At 40.7% G+C, this 16,946-nt stretch overlaps 1 protein-coding gene across 1 annotated transcript in view; it reads left to right on the plus strand.

The window, feature by feature from the left end:
• The window catches only part of SLC37A1 (solute carrier family 37 member 1), a 38,217-nt gene that overhangs the window by 12,372 nt on the left and 8,899 nt on the right, over nucleotides 1-16,946 (plus strand). The window contains exons 7-13 of the mRNA XM_032219251.1: nucleotides 3,047-3,213; nucleotides 3,939-3,976; nucleotides 8,572-8,700; nucleotides 9,591-9,681; nucleotides 10,373-10,435; nucleotides 11,842-11,927; nucleotides 14,432-14,480. Coding sequence (XP_032075142.1) covers nucleotides 3,047-3,213; nucleotides 3,939-3,976; nucleotides 8,572-8,700; nucleotides 9,591-9,681; nucleotides 10,373-10,435; nucleotides 11,842-11,927; nucleotides 14,432-14,480 — 623 coding nt within the window. The remainder of the gene's footprint in view (nucleotides 1-3,046; nucleotides 3,214-3,938; nucleotides 3,977-8,571; nucleotides 8,701-9,590; nucleotides 9,682-10,372; nucleotides 10,436-11,841; nucleotides 11,928-14,431; nucleotides 14,481-16,946) is intronic.

Below are 16,946 nucleotides of genomic sequence, written 5' to 3' on the forward strand. Positions count from 1 at the left end.
AATGCCTAAGTATTTGTAGGCTTCATTTTCTTTGCATTTAATTAATTGGCCATTGGGCATTTCAATTCCCTCACATGCAGTGATTTTGCCCCTTTTAATGGATACAGTGGTGCATTTTTCCATGCCAAACTGCATTGAAATATCGGTGCTGAATACTCGGACTGTGTTTGTCAATGATTGGATTTCTATTTCTGACTTTCCATAGAGTTTCAAATCATCCATATATAGTAAATGCGAAATTTTTTCAGCTTCTTTGGCTGTTTGGTAGCCTAATTTCATTTTTTTAAAGATTACTGATAGTGGGATCATTGCGATGATGAAGAGAAGAGGTGAAAGTGAATCAGCCTGGAAAATTCCTCGCTTGATATTAACCATTCCGTAGATCTCATTCCCTACTGCCAACTCAGTTCTCCATTGTTTCATCACCTTTTCAGTAAAGGATGTAATATTTTTGCTAATGCCAGTTGTTTCTAATCATTTTATGATCCAACTATGTGGCAGTGAGTCAAATGCCTTTTTGTAATCAATCCAGACCATATTCAAGTTCGTTTTTCTGTTCTTACAATTTTCTAATATCATTTTATCAATTAGAAGCTGATCTTTTGTGCCCCTGCTCCTTCTTTTGTTGCCTTTTTGCTCTACTGGCAAGATGTTGTTTGTTTCCAAATAATCCATCATGTTATCTGCAATAATGCCTGTGAGTAATTTGAAGGTTGTTGGCAAGCATGTTATTGGTCTGTAGTTTTCAGGTGTTGTTCCTTTAGTTGCATCTTTCTGAATCAAGTATGTTTTTCCAGTTGTTAACCATTCATCAATTTGGACCTTTTGTAAAATTTCATTCAGTTGCCTGGCCAATATTGCATGTAAACTGGTCAGATATTTGAGCCAGAAACCATGTAATTGGTCCTTTCCAGGTGATGTCCAATTCTTTACCTTTTTTACTCGATTTTTGACCATTTCAGTTGTTATTTCTAATACTTGCATTTGTTTGTTGCCAAAGCTTTTCTCAAAGTCATGTATCCATTTTGCTTCCTTATTGTAGTCCTTTGCATTTTCCCACAATTCTTTCCAGAATTCAACTGTGGCCTGCTTTTCTGGTTTTTCACTTTTGGTGTCACCATTCACATTAAGACTTTGATAAAAACGCCGTTGGTCTGATCGAAATTGCTGATTTTGTTTATATTGGATGATTCGTGCCTCATATCTTTCCATTTTTCTAGTTGTTGCTGTTATCCGCTGTTTTACAATCTCTACAGCTTCATTGATGTTTCTTGTATCCAATCTATATCTTCTGATTAGCCGATCTATGATTTTGTTGTTTTTAAGCCGTTGCTCATGGATGTTCTTTAAGTTACTAGCATCTGCCCTTAATTTTTTGACTTTTTGTTCTAAACGGATTTTCCACTTTGGCTTTGATGCTTTTTCTGTTGTGTGACTAGGTACTTTAATTTTAATGCCTAGTTCATTAGTGACTATTACAGCTGCGCTGTACATTAACTGGTTTGTTTCCAAAATGGATCCCAGTTCAATTGTTGAAAACACTGCATTAACCATTTTCAGGATAGGGGCCAAAATTTTCTTAGGCACAGTTTTTAGTGATGGTAAACGTTGCCTTTCCTCATTAAGCAGAAAATGCTCCATGATCTTATCCTTCAATTCTTTTTGTTTTTGAGTTAGTTCATCAGTTGGTTCAGTGATAACTGGTTCTAGTGGTGGTGATGTTATTTCCTCCCCGAGAGCTTCTTCTGGGAGTTCTACTATAATGTCTTTAGTTGTGTGTTGAATATCAGTTATTTCCGCTTGTGATATTGTTTTTTGGGTTTTGCAATTTGCCTGAATTTCCTCATGTTCAACTTCACTAAACACTTTATTCCGTATAATAAATCGCCTTTGATCTGCTAGTCGTTGTGCACTAACATTTGAATCTGGATATTGTTGTTTCCATAATTCATACATTCACTTTAAATAGCCTCTTTTTTCTGGCTCTGAGTTGTAGTAACAGGACATTATGGCACGGTTTTCATCTGCACTATATTTTTGTCGTTTTGTTGGCTGGTCCACTTGTAGCCCACTTGTCGACGGATGTCCAGGGACCCCAACATCCGCCACGGCCCTTGTTAACCCGCGCGACAACCGATGCGGTATGGAATTCTTATTTGTTTTTTTCACCATATTGTATGGGTTGGCGGGGTTTTTTTTACGGGACCAGATGCCAACCTGACCCCAACCCTCCTCCTTTCTCATCCGGGCTTGGGACCGGCAACGGCGGAGTTTTATTATTATTATTGTTGTTGTTGTTGTTGCTTGTTGCTTGTTGCTTGTTGCTTGTTGCTTGTTGCTTGTTTTAATTCATAAAAAGGCATATTTCAAGCCTACTGTATTACTGTCGCCTGTAAAGAAAGAAACCCTAAAATGTAACCAGCAATATGTGCCTATGTGCCTGTACATGTGCTTGACCCATGTGAATAGAGGAAAGTTTAGGGATGAAGCTGTTCTCATCCTTTGGAATTGTGTTCTCCTCCTTTAACAATACAGTACATGTTACTCATTGGCTCTCTAGGTCACAATCAGTGTCTTTGAGAATGGTCCCCAAGGAATGGAACTTGTAAAAAAACCAGTCAGTCCAAGCCATGGACTATATCATATTCACAGTTCTGATTCATTTTAATCTCCCTGTTGCTAAACCAGAATCTCACTTGTTCTCAACTCAATATATATTACAGGGTGGTTGTGGGGAAAAATAAAAAGAGAGAGTACTACATATGGCTCTGAATTCAAGAATAAAAGCCAGAATATAAAGCTAATAATTCAGGATTAGTGTGTTACTGTACTGCTGTGTTGTGTAAACCACAAAACAAATTAATTCCCAGCTTAGTGTGAAATTTATGAAAGGTACCAAAAACAATACAGACATCTGGTGTTTAAATCTGCCTGTACATGCAGAATCTCTTCTAGAGTCTTAAAATTTAAATATGCAAATATTTTAACTGTATATGGTTAATGTCACTGAGAATATTAACCTTTTTTCCTTTTTCATTCATTGTAGGAGGGGATTGATAATGGGATTATGGAATTCCCACACTTCAGTAGGAAATATTTTAGGATCCTTAATAGCTGGCTACTGGGTATCTACCTGCTGGGGTTTGTCTTTTGTAGTACCTGGCATTATAATATCCTTAATGGGGATTATATGCTATCTGTTTCTTATTGAACGTAAGTACCTATGGTGAAATGGATTTATATATGTTTATATATGTAAAAATGTATGTAGGTATATGTATGTGTATAAAAGTGTGTGTGTTTACACATAAATACATACATACAGATTCTGAATATGTTTTCATCTGGAATTAGTCAATCAATGCTATTCACAGCCATCAAGTAGATTTTCCTCGCCTTCCTTTGTCAAATAACAAAATCGACTTTAAAATGTAGAACTGAATCCAGGATAAGACAGGATCTGTAACCTTAGACCATCTCCTAGTTTAGATGTAGGTTTAACAAGTTTAGATGAAGGTTCATACCAGTGGTGGGATTCAAAAAATTTTACTACCAGTTCTGTGGGCATGGCTTGGTGGGCATGGCATGACTTGGTGGGTGTGGCTTGGTGTGCTTGGTTTGGTGGGAATGGCAGGGGAAAGATACTGTAAAATCTCAATTTCTTCCCAATCAGCTGGGACTCGGGAGGCAGAGAATAGATGGGGCGGAACCAGTCAGAGGTGGTATTTATCGGTTCTCTGAACTACTCAAAATTTCTGATACCAGTTCTCCATAACTAGTCAGAACCTGCTGAATACCACCTCTGGTTCATACTTATGACAATTCTCCATTATTGTGCCTTTCAGAATAATAGTTTTTTTATAACAATAGTTGGCAATATTTTGAGAAACATGCCATATGCATGTTAATTAATTCTATTTCCTATTGAATCATTTCAGATCCTAAGGATGTAAACTGTACAGTCAAATCATCAACTGTAAGTAAAGTGGTGTTTTTAACAATATCTGAAGACTGATGTTGTTTGTGGGAGAATGGGGTTAGGGAAAAAAATAATCTTGGAAAATAACTTATTCAGCCTCCTTTTCCTTTTCCGTTAATTTGGTGTTCCAGCAAAACTGCTGTGATTCTCATAGATTGGGGCACTATACGTACACCTACTGGTTTATCTTATTAAGCATTTGAACTAAAATCGAAGAGATGACTTTATTCAATAGTTTCAAGATGCCCCAAATGTTCCCCCACTGGATTACTCTAATGTGTTTTCCATATGGCCTGCCCTCAAAGACCATTGGGAAGCTGCAAGTGGTCCAGAACACAAGAATCACCATATGCCCATGTAATTCCCCTATTCAAAAGCTTCACTGACTTCCAGTAGGCTTCCAGGTAAAATCTTGGGTGCTGGTTATTCCCCATAAACTACCATGTGACACAAGACTAGCTTGTTTGTGGGACCATCTCTGCTTATATTGTCTTGTCCCATATACTGTCCCAAGCTAGTCATGATTCTTTATGAGATAACAACTTCATGTTGTTGGACCCAGGAAATTTCCCTTCTTTATGAGTGCTTATCCTTTAGAGTGATCTCCCCCTTCCCAGATTTCATTGTCTTATCCCCTCCCCACTAACCTTTCAAAAAAGATTAAAAACCTTGTTTTCCCACTAAGCATTTTAGTTGGGATGTTGGTTGTGGTCATCTTAGAGATGCATATATGTTTCTATATTTATTGATACTGTTTTCAATTTTATGTTAGCCACACAGAGTTGCTTTGGTGATTTGTGTAGTCATAGAACATTGATTAAATAAAATAAAATGAATTAAAATAACATATGCCCATTGATTAACACCAAATAAGACAATTTCTACTAATATCCTCTTTATAGAGATGGTACAAATCATCCCGCTGTCATAAATGAACTCAGTACCTGCTGTTCCTTTTGTTGCTCCAGTCCCAGCTCCTTTGCCCTCCCCTCCCAATCTTCTATTGCCACATCCTTCTTAATTGCACCTATTGAAATATATTTCAGAAACATCACCTGAATGTCCCCAGTAAATTCAGCATTTTGAAGCCAGCATTAAGCAGTAAGATAGCAGATACATCTCGGGTAAAGCTAAAATATTTTCACAAATAATTTTAAAGTACTTATTACAATCCTTGAACAACATCTGCATGCTATAGAAAAATTCATGCAACTTAATGAAATAGTTTAGTTTAGTTTTAGTTTTAGTTTTAGTTTTATTATTATTTATAGGCCTCCCTTTTCCCTGAGGGGACTCAGGGCGGCTTACAAAATATAGGGAGGGGGGTACAAAACAGTAAACATAAAACAATACATAAGTAAAAATAGTACACAACATTCATTCATCATTCGGGTGGGGACAGATTACGATCTTTATCCCCAGGCCTGACGGGATAGCCAGGTCTTGAGGGCTGTGCGGAAGGTCTGGACGGTGGTGAGGGTACGAATCTCCACGGGGAGATCGTTCCAAAGGGTCGGAGCTACTACTGAAAAGGCTCTCCTCCGTGTGTTTGCCAGTCGACACTGACTGGCGGATGGAACTCGGAGGAGGCCTGATCTATGCGATCTAATAGGTCGCAAGGAGGTAATTGGCAGGAGGCGGTCTCTCAAGTACGCAGATCCACTACCATGAAGGGCTTTATGGGTGGTAAGTAGCACCTTGAAGCGCACCCGGAGATCAACAGGTAGCCAGCGCAGCTCGCGGAGGATAGGTGTTATGTGGGCGAACCGAGGTGCACCCACAATCACTCGCGCGGCCGCATTCTGGACTAGCTGAAGTCGCCGGATGCTCTTCAAGGGCAGCCCCATGTAGAGCACGTTGCAGTATTCCAGCCTAGAGGTCACAAGGGCCCGAGTGACTGTTGTGAGAGCCTCCCGGTTCAGGTAGGGTTGCAACTGGCGCACCAGGCGAACCTGGGCAAATGCCCCCCTGGTCACAGCCGTCAGATGATGGTCGAAGGTCAGCTGTGGGTCCAGGAGGACTCCCAAGTTGCGAACCCTGTCTGAGGGGTATAGAGTTTGACCCCCCAGCCTGAGTGATGGAATACTAGCCGAATTATTGGGAGGGAAACACAACAGCCACTCGGTCTTCTCCGGGTTGAGTACAAGCTTGTTAGCCCTCATCCAGTCCCTAACGGCTTCAAGACCCCGGTTCATCACGTCCACCGCTTCATTGAGTTGGCACGGGGCGGACAGATACAACTGGGTATCGTCTGCATATTGATGGTATCTTATCCCGTGCATCCGAATGATCTCGCCCAGCGGTTTCATGTAGATGTTAAATAGTAGGGGGGATAAGACCGAACCCTGCGGCACCCCATATGTTAGGGGCCTAGGGGTCGATCTCTGCCCCCCAACTAACACCGACTGCGACCTGTCCGAGAGGTAGGAGAAGAACCACTGCAAAACAGTGCCTCCCACCCCCACCTCCCGCAGTCGTCGCAGAAGGATACCATGGTCGATGGTATCGAAAGCCGCCAAGTGGTCAAGGAGAACCGGGATGGAGGCATGGCCTCCATCCCTGGCTCTCCAGAGATCATCGGTCAATGCGACCAAAGCGGTTTCTGTGCTGTAACCAGGTCTGAAGCCCGACTGGAAGGGGTCAAGGTAACTGGCTTCCTCCAAGGACCGTTGAAGCTGGAAGGCCACCACCTTCTCAACAACCTTCCCTACAAAGGGGAGGTTGGAGACTGGACGATAATTGTTGAGAACAGCTGGATCCAAAGATGGCTTCTTCAGGAGGGGTCTCACCACTGCCGCTTTAAGTGCGGCGGGGAAGTGCCCCTCCCGAAGAGAGGCGGTGACAACCGCCTGGATCCAGCCTCATGTCACCTCACTGCTGTTGGCGACCAGCCAGGAGGGACACGGGTCCAGTACACAGGTGGAGGCACTCACAGCTCTCATGGCCTTGTCCACGTCCCCAGGGGCAACATCCTGAAACTCAACCCAGGGGTGGTCTACCAATTCATCCTCTTGTGCCTCGGCTGGAACTGCAGAGGTGGAGTCCAAATCCGACCGAAATCGAGCAACTTTGTCCACTAAGAATTGGACATAATCCTCAGCCCTACCCTGCAAGGGTTCCCCCGTATCCCTCCTATTTAGGAGGGAACGGGTTATCCTAAACAGGGTGGCTGGGCGGGACTCAGCGGACGCAACCAAGGTGGCAATATAAGATCTTTTTGCTGCCCTAAGTGCCCTGATGTATTCCTTGGTGCAAGTTGTTAAGAGTGCTCGGTTCGATTCGGACTTATCGGACCTCCATAGGTGCTCTAGGCGTCTCCTCCAGCGCTTCCTCTCCCGGAGCTCCTCGGTGAACCAAGGAGGCCTCCAGGATCCGCCGCCTCGGAGGGGCCGTAGTGGCGCAATCCGGTCAAGGGTCTCCGATGCTGCCGAGTGCCAAGTGCCGAGTCTTTGTTTAATCACATTTGTTCCAATTCTTCATAATCAGATCTCATTGTCATTTATCTGTCCTTGTGTAGATCAGTGTATCATGTGGGTTTAATTTGGGTGGGCGATTACTTTTACTGCTTTAAAAATATCTTGTTAGACTCCAATATTGCTGGTTTTACCCTTAGGAAAGATGAAACAGCCAGTTCAGATGATAGAATAGAAAAAGTGGTCTATTCAATTGACCTAAACATCCTATTAAACATCCTATTAAACATTCCAAAGTTTTAAGAAAGGTCAACATTTTGTTACTTTACCAATGTGCTTGTTAAATACTGATTCCTTTACTAATGCACTGATTAAATGTTTGTAAGCCGCCTATAGTTGCATCAAAGCAAGACAGGTGACTGTTGTGGTCTGCCAGTGGCCTGCTGAGCTGGCAGCAGAGTCGGATAGTGAGGAGGTTGGGGAGGAACATGGCCCAGTCCTGGAGTCTGAGGAAGGCTCAAACGTGGACTCTGTGTCGGAGGCAGAGAGGGGGGCCAGGGCCATCTGGGAGTTAGGTGCTGCCTCCAGAGCTTCCAGAGTCAGACATCAGGAAGACAAAGGAACAGGGGGAGCCTGTTCCCACTGTGCACATGCACAGAGCTGCCAGAAGGCAAGAACATTTAAGACAAATGGAGTGACTCAGGAGTAAGGCTTGGAGATGATTGGCCCCTCCCGTAAGACATAAAGAAGGAGCAAAGGCACATGAGCCTTTGCAGGAAGCAACTTTGTTCATTCTGGTCAGTTTAAATTCTGAAGCGCCATTTTGGCTCTGTGCTCCATGTGGCCTTGCAAAGGTAATTGACAATTAGGCCTTTAAGACTTTTTAAGTGAAAGCTAAGGATACAATTTATCTTTTTGCAAACTCCACACAGAAAGTCCATAATATGTGGAATGAAAAATAGAGAAACTCCTATTCCTCCCTCTTAATTAAATCATAATAGTTACTCTGAAGAACTGCCTTCTACTCCATAGCTGTGCTCTGAGCTCAGTATCCGTATATAAATAGCATATCAATATATCATTATTATTTTGTTACTGTACATTACAATATTTCAGTTGTTTGGTTTATAAAGAGAAGAGAAATACTGCCTATGCTGAGTTTGATGCGGTCTTTTATAGGATCCAGAAATGCATTGTCTGCTAGGAAGCAATGAGAATTGCACAAAGCCATGGAATCTTAATGGAGGATACAAACACTTTGAAAATGGAAATGCTGCTATAAGTTTCACTGGTGCTTTGCAAATACCTGTGAGTATGCCAGCTTCTCTAGTAATGGTAGTAGGGGATCATTAGAAATATGCACCTCAGCCAAATTCTAATTTGAATGTGGGGACTATGGGAATAAAACCATTAGAAGTATGCAAATCAACCAATTTCTAATTTGAATTTACAATCAGACTTGAATCTTTTCGATTTCAAGATTCAGTTCTACTGTATCAAAGTATGTGTACACAGCAAAAGGCTGCTGGATCTTCAAATCCAATTGAAAGCCCCTGATTTTATTCATCACACTGTGAATTTGACAATTTAACAATAATTCCTTTGAAAGGAGAAGATTTAATGAAACTGAAACCTGAATCAATCCTACTGATCCCTAGAAAGCCATCAGGTTTGTTGCTAATGTATGGCTTTGTATATTAGTGGATATTACTCCAGAGAAGGAAACCCTCTAGCTAGCATAACATTCAAGGAGCAAAAAAGGTTGTGCACTTAACAGAGAGGAGAGATTAGAATAGATTATGCAAGAAGATTCCTCCTCTCCCCCTCCCCCCAAGTTCAAAAGAATTGCAAGATCACAGTCACTCTTACATGATTGCAAAAGAGTTTTATTGGATGTTATCTTATTCATTGATTTCCTATGGAACCTTCTGATGGATCCATTATCCCATATATTGAAATAAATTTTATTGGTCAATCTTACAGAGAGTATGTGACTGCAGACCATGCTGTTTGCTTTGTATCAGTGGTTACCCCTCAAATATAGGCTGTTTATGTATGATCCTATATTATCATTCAACTATATCTGTATAATAGTGGACACATATGATGTACAGAAATCCTTGCACAAAAATTATCTCAAAGTAAAATGCTTATTGTTTTTTTCTTTTCAAATTAATCTTATTTTCCATTCTTTGTAGGGAGTGGTAGAATTCTCTCTCTGCCTATTATTTGCCAAATTAGTCAGCTACACTTTTCTTTTCTGGCTACCACTATACATCACTAATGTAGGTAAGTGTCTTAGTTTAAAGAATTATGTAAGGCTGGTCATATAAAATATTGCCGTAAATCATATTTTAGAGAGAGTTTAATATGGCCAAACGTTTTCCAGGTACACTATTAAAAATTCAGTGAGTCACAAGTTTACTCCTCTGAGTCCTTTTTGAATGGTGGTGTTAAAAAATAGTAAATAAAGCATAATAACAGACAAACATTACTCAGAATTTGATTTAGTAGATGTGATGAATTAAGTTATTTTTGTAAGTTAAACAAAAGTGTGATAATTTCCAATTATATAAAGTACCATTTGCTAAAAGAAAAACTTCAATTTTAAAAAGTATTTGTAACAATAAAACATACAATCCGTTATTTGTACTTCATTTTGAAATATATTAGAACAATCCTTTATTAAGAGAAGAAATACATTAAAAAAACCACAAATAAATTCTGCCTCAAAGGGAGTTTTCCTTTTATATAGCTTAATATCAGATATATGAGATGACCTGAGATTCCTCTACTTTAATACTAGACACAAGATGGGATACAAAATAGTTCAGTATGATTCCAAATGATCCAATAATTTTTTTCTCTTTATTGTAGTTCAAAAATGTATTTAGACATGTGTACCTGCTTTCTTGGGATATATTATGGCACTTGAATATATTTAAACTGTTACCGATATATTTTTATTTTTCATTTGTAGAGCATATTGATGCCAAAAAAGCAGGTGATCTTTCTACCCTATTTGATGTTGGAGGAATTTTTGGTGAGTGTGCACCTATGACCTTTTTATTATTGAAACCTACACATATATGAGTCTTTGGATTTTTAGATCAAATTCTGAAGCATTAGAGACAAGAAATACTTTAAAACAGGGAGTAGATGCTGATAATTAAAGCTTGGTTGCTGATTTGAGAAAATTATTGGAGTGTGTCTTTAATGGAACTATCAGATTGCCTCAACTTGAACCTTTAAGTAAGAATGATCTTTGACTCCATTTGATGGGAAAGGTATAGTTTACTAAAGGTCAAGTGAAATACAACAGAGCAAAGCCAGAACTGAAATTTGCATGTCAAATCCCCGTCTTAGGCACTTCCCATTGCTGCCCTCCCATCGTCCAATCAATTTCAAAGAAGATGTTTTTGAAATGGTGACTCTGGGTGTAAGCTGGCTTGCAGCTGCATTCTTCACATAGCGGAGTGATGGAGTGACCTTGAAACGGTGTCTCAGACAAACACAACTTATTTCCCTTACTTCCACTTTTCCCCAAGCATTCTCTGTCCCTTCCACCTTCCCCTGGGGTCCATGCAGGCTGAGCAATAGTAAAGCGCAGGTGTGAGGTGGCAGTTTGGCAGAAGTTTTGGATGAGAGTGATGGTTTTGATATTTTATAACAGTTTGTATGGGGCAGAAAAGTAGGCATCATTGGAATATATTTGAATATATTCTTAGATAGAATATAGTTAAATAGAAATTGCAGCATTCAGAACTGATGTAGAAAAATAGTTTTGTAAAGTCTATGAATGGATTCAGGAACAATATTATCTTTCCTATATTAAGTAAAAGATTGGTGAAAATATAGTGGCATATCTTATGTCATGATAAGAAAAATATCTTTGGGAGCAAACAGTGATAACTGAAGTAATGGAACAAATACTACTGCTAACAGAGTAGAAATTGAACATTTATAGGGTTCAGCAATGTGATTTATGTAAAACTCCCATCACTTTGAAATCAGCTCTGCTCCTTTATGATTTACTTAGTGTGTGAGAGAACTGAGCTTATTTATTTCTGGCTCAGCTGTGCTGTATTTCATACTATAATAAAAAATTTTGAAATGCTGCTGCTCTTTCTAGTTCATCATTTTTAGGCACCCTCATCCTTTCTTGATCCTAGCAAGATTTTCAAAGGAAAAATGATCTAAGAGTTTTTCATTTAATCCTCATAGAAAGTGCTCAGATTTCTTTGTGCATATTTGAAAATAAAACATACAACATAAACAAAGGCTATGATGGAGATGCAAGTGGGCTATTCTCATTTTTTAAGAATCAGAAGTGAAGGATCCCCCCACACATCTACAGCAGAGATAGTGTTTATTTATAGTGTTGTTTTGTTCAGTTTTGAATGTGCAAAGAACATTGCTACATTGTGCACCTCTCTCTTTTTTATACAGGTGGAATTTTAGCAGGTGTAATATCAGACCGACTCAAAAAAAGGGCTACAACTTGTGGTATGATGCTGTTGATAGCTGGACCCACTGTAAGTTATGAGATGCTGGAGGATGATGATGATGGAAGTGTTGATGACTTTTTAAGTTACCGTATTTTTCAGAGCATAAGACACTCCGGAGTATAAGACACACATTAGTTTTAGGAGAGGAAAATAAGGAAAAAAAATTCTGCCTCTGCCTACCAGCATCCATTGGTATTCATCTGGTTAGCATCCTTAGTAAACAGCCTGGTCAGCTTCAGCACATTATTGCAGCCTGATTCAGCACAAGCAGCTGATTCGTGGGTGGATCAGCCTCCGGAATACTCCTAATCAGCTGTTCCTAGAGGTGAACATTAACAACCAATTCACCAGTGACATGCAGTGAGGCTTATGGCCAGTGAGGCAAGCAGGCAAAAGCCACCCAATGTCTTCCAGTGCCGGGGCTTCGGCGGGGCTTTCAGAAAGCCGTGCCAAAGTCTCGGCGCGGCTTTCCAAAAGCCCCGCCGAAGCCCCGTCGCTGTGTCCACCATGCAGGCAGGACGCGTCCCACTCTATGGCGGACACGGCACCAGGACTTTGAAGCCCTGCCATTGTGTCCGCCATACAGCGGAACGCGTCCCACTCTATGGCGCCAGGACTTTAAAGCCCTGCTGTTGTGTCCGCCATAGAGCGGGATGCATCCCGCCTGTATGGCGGACACAGTGGCGGGGCTTCGGGGGCCACCTGAGTGGCCATGATCCCCCTTCCCAGCCAGCCATCCCACCCATCCCCGCCTGACCTACTCCCCGCCTGGCCGACCGGCCGGCCAGCACAAAACCTCACCGCTCTCCTCCTCCTCCCCGCTCAAGTGGTGGCGGGCTCCGTGGGACAACAGGGTCTCATTCCTCCCCCGGTGCAGCAAGCTCCAGTGGGCTGGATGCGGGTGTGAGGGGCCTGGCCCTGCGGTGCCTCCTCGCTCAATTGCAGCTGACGAAGAAAGGGGAGAGGAGGAGGAAAGTGGGAGGGGAGCATGACGGGGCTCCCAGTGGGGGGAGAAGAGAAAGGGAATGGAGGCACAGTGGGAAAAAGAAAGAAAGCGACAGCCCCCCAGCAGAGGCGGGTAAAAGACCCACCTCTGCTGGCGGGCTGCCCCTCTCTTCTCAAACAAACTCTCTCTCAAATTGAGAGAGAGTTTGTTTGAGTAAAGTGAAGAAACAAACACATGCGCACACACACACACACACACACACACACACAAATTACTTACAATAAAAAATTACTTATAATTTTGAATTCCTCCCTCCGACCCACATACCTTTTCCAGCTGTGTCACAGAGGATTTCAACTCTGCTCTTATCTGCCATGATGAAAATGTAAAAAATGTAAAAAGAAAACGGCAAAAGCTGCTGAGGTCAGGCTGGGTTAGCTGCTGCCAGAGCCTCCAATGGATGACTCTGCTTAACTGTTTAAAAAAAGCCACGTGCCTCATCTACATAAGCAATTTTTCGGCTTTTAACCCTTGCTTAACTCTGCTCAAGTGATCATAAAGATAAACTAAATGAGGCACGTGGTTCTCTCGCCTCCTCCTGCAGAGGGCACTTTTTAAGAGGCTTTTTTAAACAGTTAAGCACTAAGCAGAATCATCCACTGTGACTCTGGCAGCAACTGCCTCGGCCTTTTTCCTTTTAATTTTTTTTCTTTTCATGATGACAGTGGTGAAGCCCTGCCTCCCCTGACTGCATGTCACTGCAATTCACTGGTTGTGAACGTGCGCCCTCACAACCTCTTTGGGGCTGAAAAGCAGCTTCAAATATGCAGCTGATCTACTTAGGCAGCTTTTGTGAGTACAGCTGGCGCAGCACAGAATTGGTCCAACCAAATAGCAGCTGTTCCAGACTGGCTTTTTGACCTCTGCGCATTGTGTTTTTGGGCAGTTCCAGGCAGCAGGGATGAGTTCTGGTTGGCAGCAATCCCCGGTAGAACCACCTGAAAATGCGACACGTGGAGGCCAAAAATGGGGCATGAGGAGATCGAAAACGCAATGTGCAGAGGCCGAAAACGCAATGCGCAGAGGCGATGATTAGTGGCGGCGTGCTCTGGCGATCCCTGCAGCCTAGAATGGGTCTGAAACAAGCATTTGGAGGCTGAAAACACAAGGCACAGAGGGCAAGAGTCTAGGCAGAGGTCTAAAATGTAACTCGCGAGGCCGAAAATAGCTGAAGGGTGGGGGCCGGTGGGTGGGCGGAGCTAAATTCAGTGTATAAGATGCACCCAAATTTTCACCCTCTTTTAGGGGGGAAAAGTGTGTCTCATACTCCTAAAAATATGGTATAATGTATAAGCAAAAGCAGGCTTAATGAAATATATTTGCATTTTTGTATCCTAGTGCGCATTTAAGCATTTTTCTTTATTTAGAGCAAACTATACCCATTTCTGCAATTTTGAATAATGACAAATGAAAATAGAATTCTAGAATGAAAAATAATGCTAATTTTGTAATTGACATCTAGCCAAGACAGCTTGATTTATTACCGAATGGTTTGAACTAACTCTGCTATTTGTATTTGTCCTAGCTGTACATATTTTCTGCAATCAGCAAAATGGGTTTTGAGGTCACAATAAGTAAGTTTTATGATTTATTTTTCCTTTTCCCTACCTCCTTCATTTGGGTTGCTTAAACAAATCCACTGCAACTGTTACTTAATTCTGGAATTTTTATGGTTAAAACTAACAATCTGGGTCAACTGAAATAATTTCTGTTAAGACCAAATAAATTATTCTGAATGAAAGATTCACAAAACAAATAATTTTCAAGTGATGTGTATCAATGGCAATATCCTCAATAAGGTGCCCTCTAGATGTTTTCTGGATTACAATATACCCAATATTGGAAAGTATATTTGGGGAAAGTTGTCATAATCTAGGTGACAGGCAATGCTCCCTAGAGAAGAAGAAAAGATATGATGTGTTTAATAATAAGAATAATGATAATTAACAATTAATTATTTTAATTATTAATAACATGAATTAGAAATAATAATTAATGATAAGAATATTAATAATCAATACTAAGAATAAGATTTATTAATAATAAGAAATGGGACATGCTTAATAATAGATGGGAAAGGGCATTTAGCCATTGGGTTCAACTGCCAACTCGGTGCAAGAAACCAGGTAAAGCATCTCAGATAAATGGCTAACCCATTCAGTGATGAAGCCTCTACCAAAACCCATTAATTTATGGTATTGCAGGTACTGATAAAAAAGATTGTCTAATGTTCCATCATAATGTACTTTCCTGCAAGCGCTCTAAAACTAGAGAGACTCGATCTTGATGTTCTAAGTGATACCACTTCAAGTTATGTCATCCAGGCCTCTCTACATCTACTTTCTTTTACACTGACTTTCTCAAAGGATGAAGTCATCAAGCTGTGCATCTGAAAATGTTGGCAGTTTTGTGGAGAAAATTGAGATATTCATTCTATATCTAATGTATACAGCTTTAAAATTGTAATTCATAATTATATATTTTTCACTTCATTTTCTGTTTTCCTTATTCACTCATAAGAGTAGGGTAATTCATGAATTTTTGTTTCTCAGATCAGTAATACTCATAGCAACAGCTATGATCTGGGCCATACCTTGCTTTCTTTCATGTCAGATCATACTTTGCAACAACTAAGGAAAGACAATCAGATGAGGCAAACTGATAGAAAAAATAGTTTACACAGCTCCTATTTTCATAAAGGAAGTCTGCTAATCAACAGAGTGCTGGCCACAAGCATTTATCAAGTATTGTTGCCCAACCAAACTGAAAACATCACCAGATCACGGTCATTTCTTGCTGTCGTCTTCTCACCCTCTTCCTTTCCCAATCCTCAACTTATTGTCTAAGAACACTAGAACAGAAGCTTGGATTGTATAGATGGTAAAAAGAAAAGAAGTACCATATTTTTCAGAGTATAAGATGCACCAAGATTTTGAAGAGGCAAATTTTTTAAAAAGTTTTTGCGCTCTGCAGACCTCCCAAAAATGGCCCGTTTGTTCGCAAAAATGGGCCCATTTTCTGTCAAAAAAGGGCATGCATAGCCTTTAGGAGGCTTCCAGAGTGCTCCTGGGGGCTGGGGGGCAAAAACAAGCAAAACTGGCCCATTTTCACTCATTTTTGCCCTCCACAGCCGCCAGGAGCACTCTGGAAGCGTCCTCAAGGCTATGCATGGCCATTTTGATGAAGTGGGGGGGGAGGCAAAACTGCTGTATTCAGTGTATAAGATGCACTCAGATTTTCACCCTCTTTTTTGAGGGAAAAAGGTGCGTCTTATACTCCAAAATATGGTAATTTTGTTCTTCAATAAAATATTTCTCTACCTTGGTAAATAAGAAAAAACAACACTGATTCTTTCTAGCTACAGTCATTGCTTTAGTAGATAGTAGAGTATCAGTAAACCATTACAAGGTTTACATTTATCAGTTGTTTAATTGCCCATAGCAATTAACTATTATTTATTAACCACTGATTATTAAGGTACTTAGGTCCAGCAACCAAGGTGCTGGGTTAGACAGCAAGACAGTGAATTTTAGTCCTCTCTTAAGCAGGAAAGACAGCTGAGTGATTTTGAGTTAGTCACTCTCTCTTAGCTTCACAGGGCTGTTGTTGTGGGGGGGAGGAAAGAGGAGGAGGAATATGCTTGTCACCTTGAGCTACTTATAAAGTAATAAAGGGAGGATAAAAACCTAATAAATAAGCCAAGGGGAAGTACAAGTCATTAAGTATTGTGTTATAAATAGCTGTGCTGGTTAATGACCGCAATAAAAATCTTCATTACAATAAATAGCATGAGCACCATCGACCTTAGTGATACTTCCTTAAAGCGGTATTTTAAAAGATTGCACTCTGTGTTTCCTTTATGTGCTTCAAGAGGGACACACCTATTGTAAAGGTTCATAGCTTACTAAGTTCCACATGAATTAGAACTTGAATTTAGTAGAGTTTACTCATATGTTTTTCCTTCTGCCTATTCCTTTCAATAACAAACTAGTATGAGTTTTCCAATGTTTGATAAAATTAAATAACAGATCCTGCATTTG

This window comes from Thamnophis elegans, chromosome 6, assembly GCF_009769535.1.
Source record: "Thamnophis elegans isolate rThaEle1 chromosome 6, rThaEle1.pri, whole genome shotgun sequence".
NCBI classification, from domain to species: domain Eukaryota; kingdom Metazoa; phylum Chordata; class Lepidosauria; order Squamata; family Colubridae; genus Thamnophis; species Thamnophis elegans.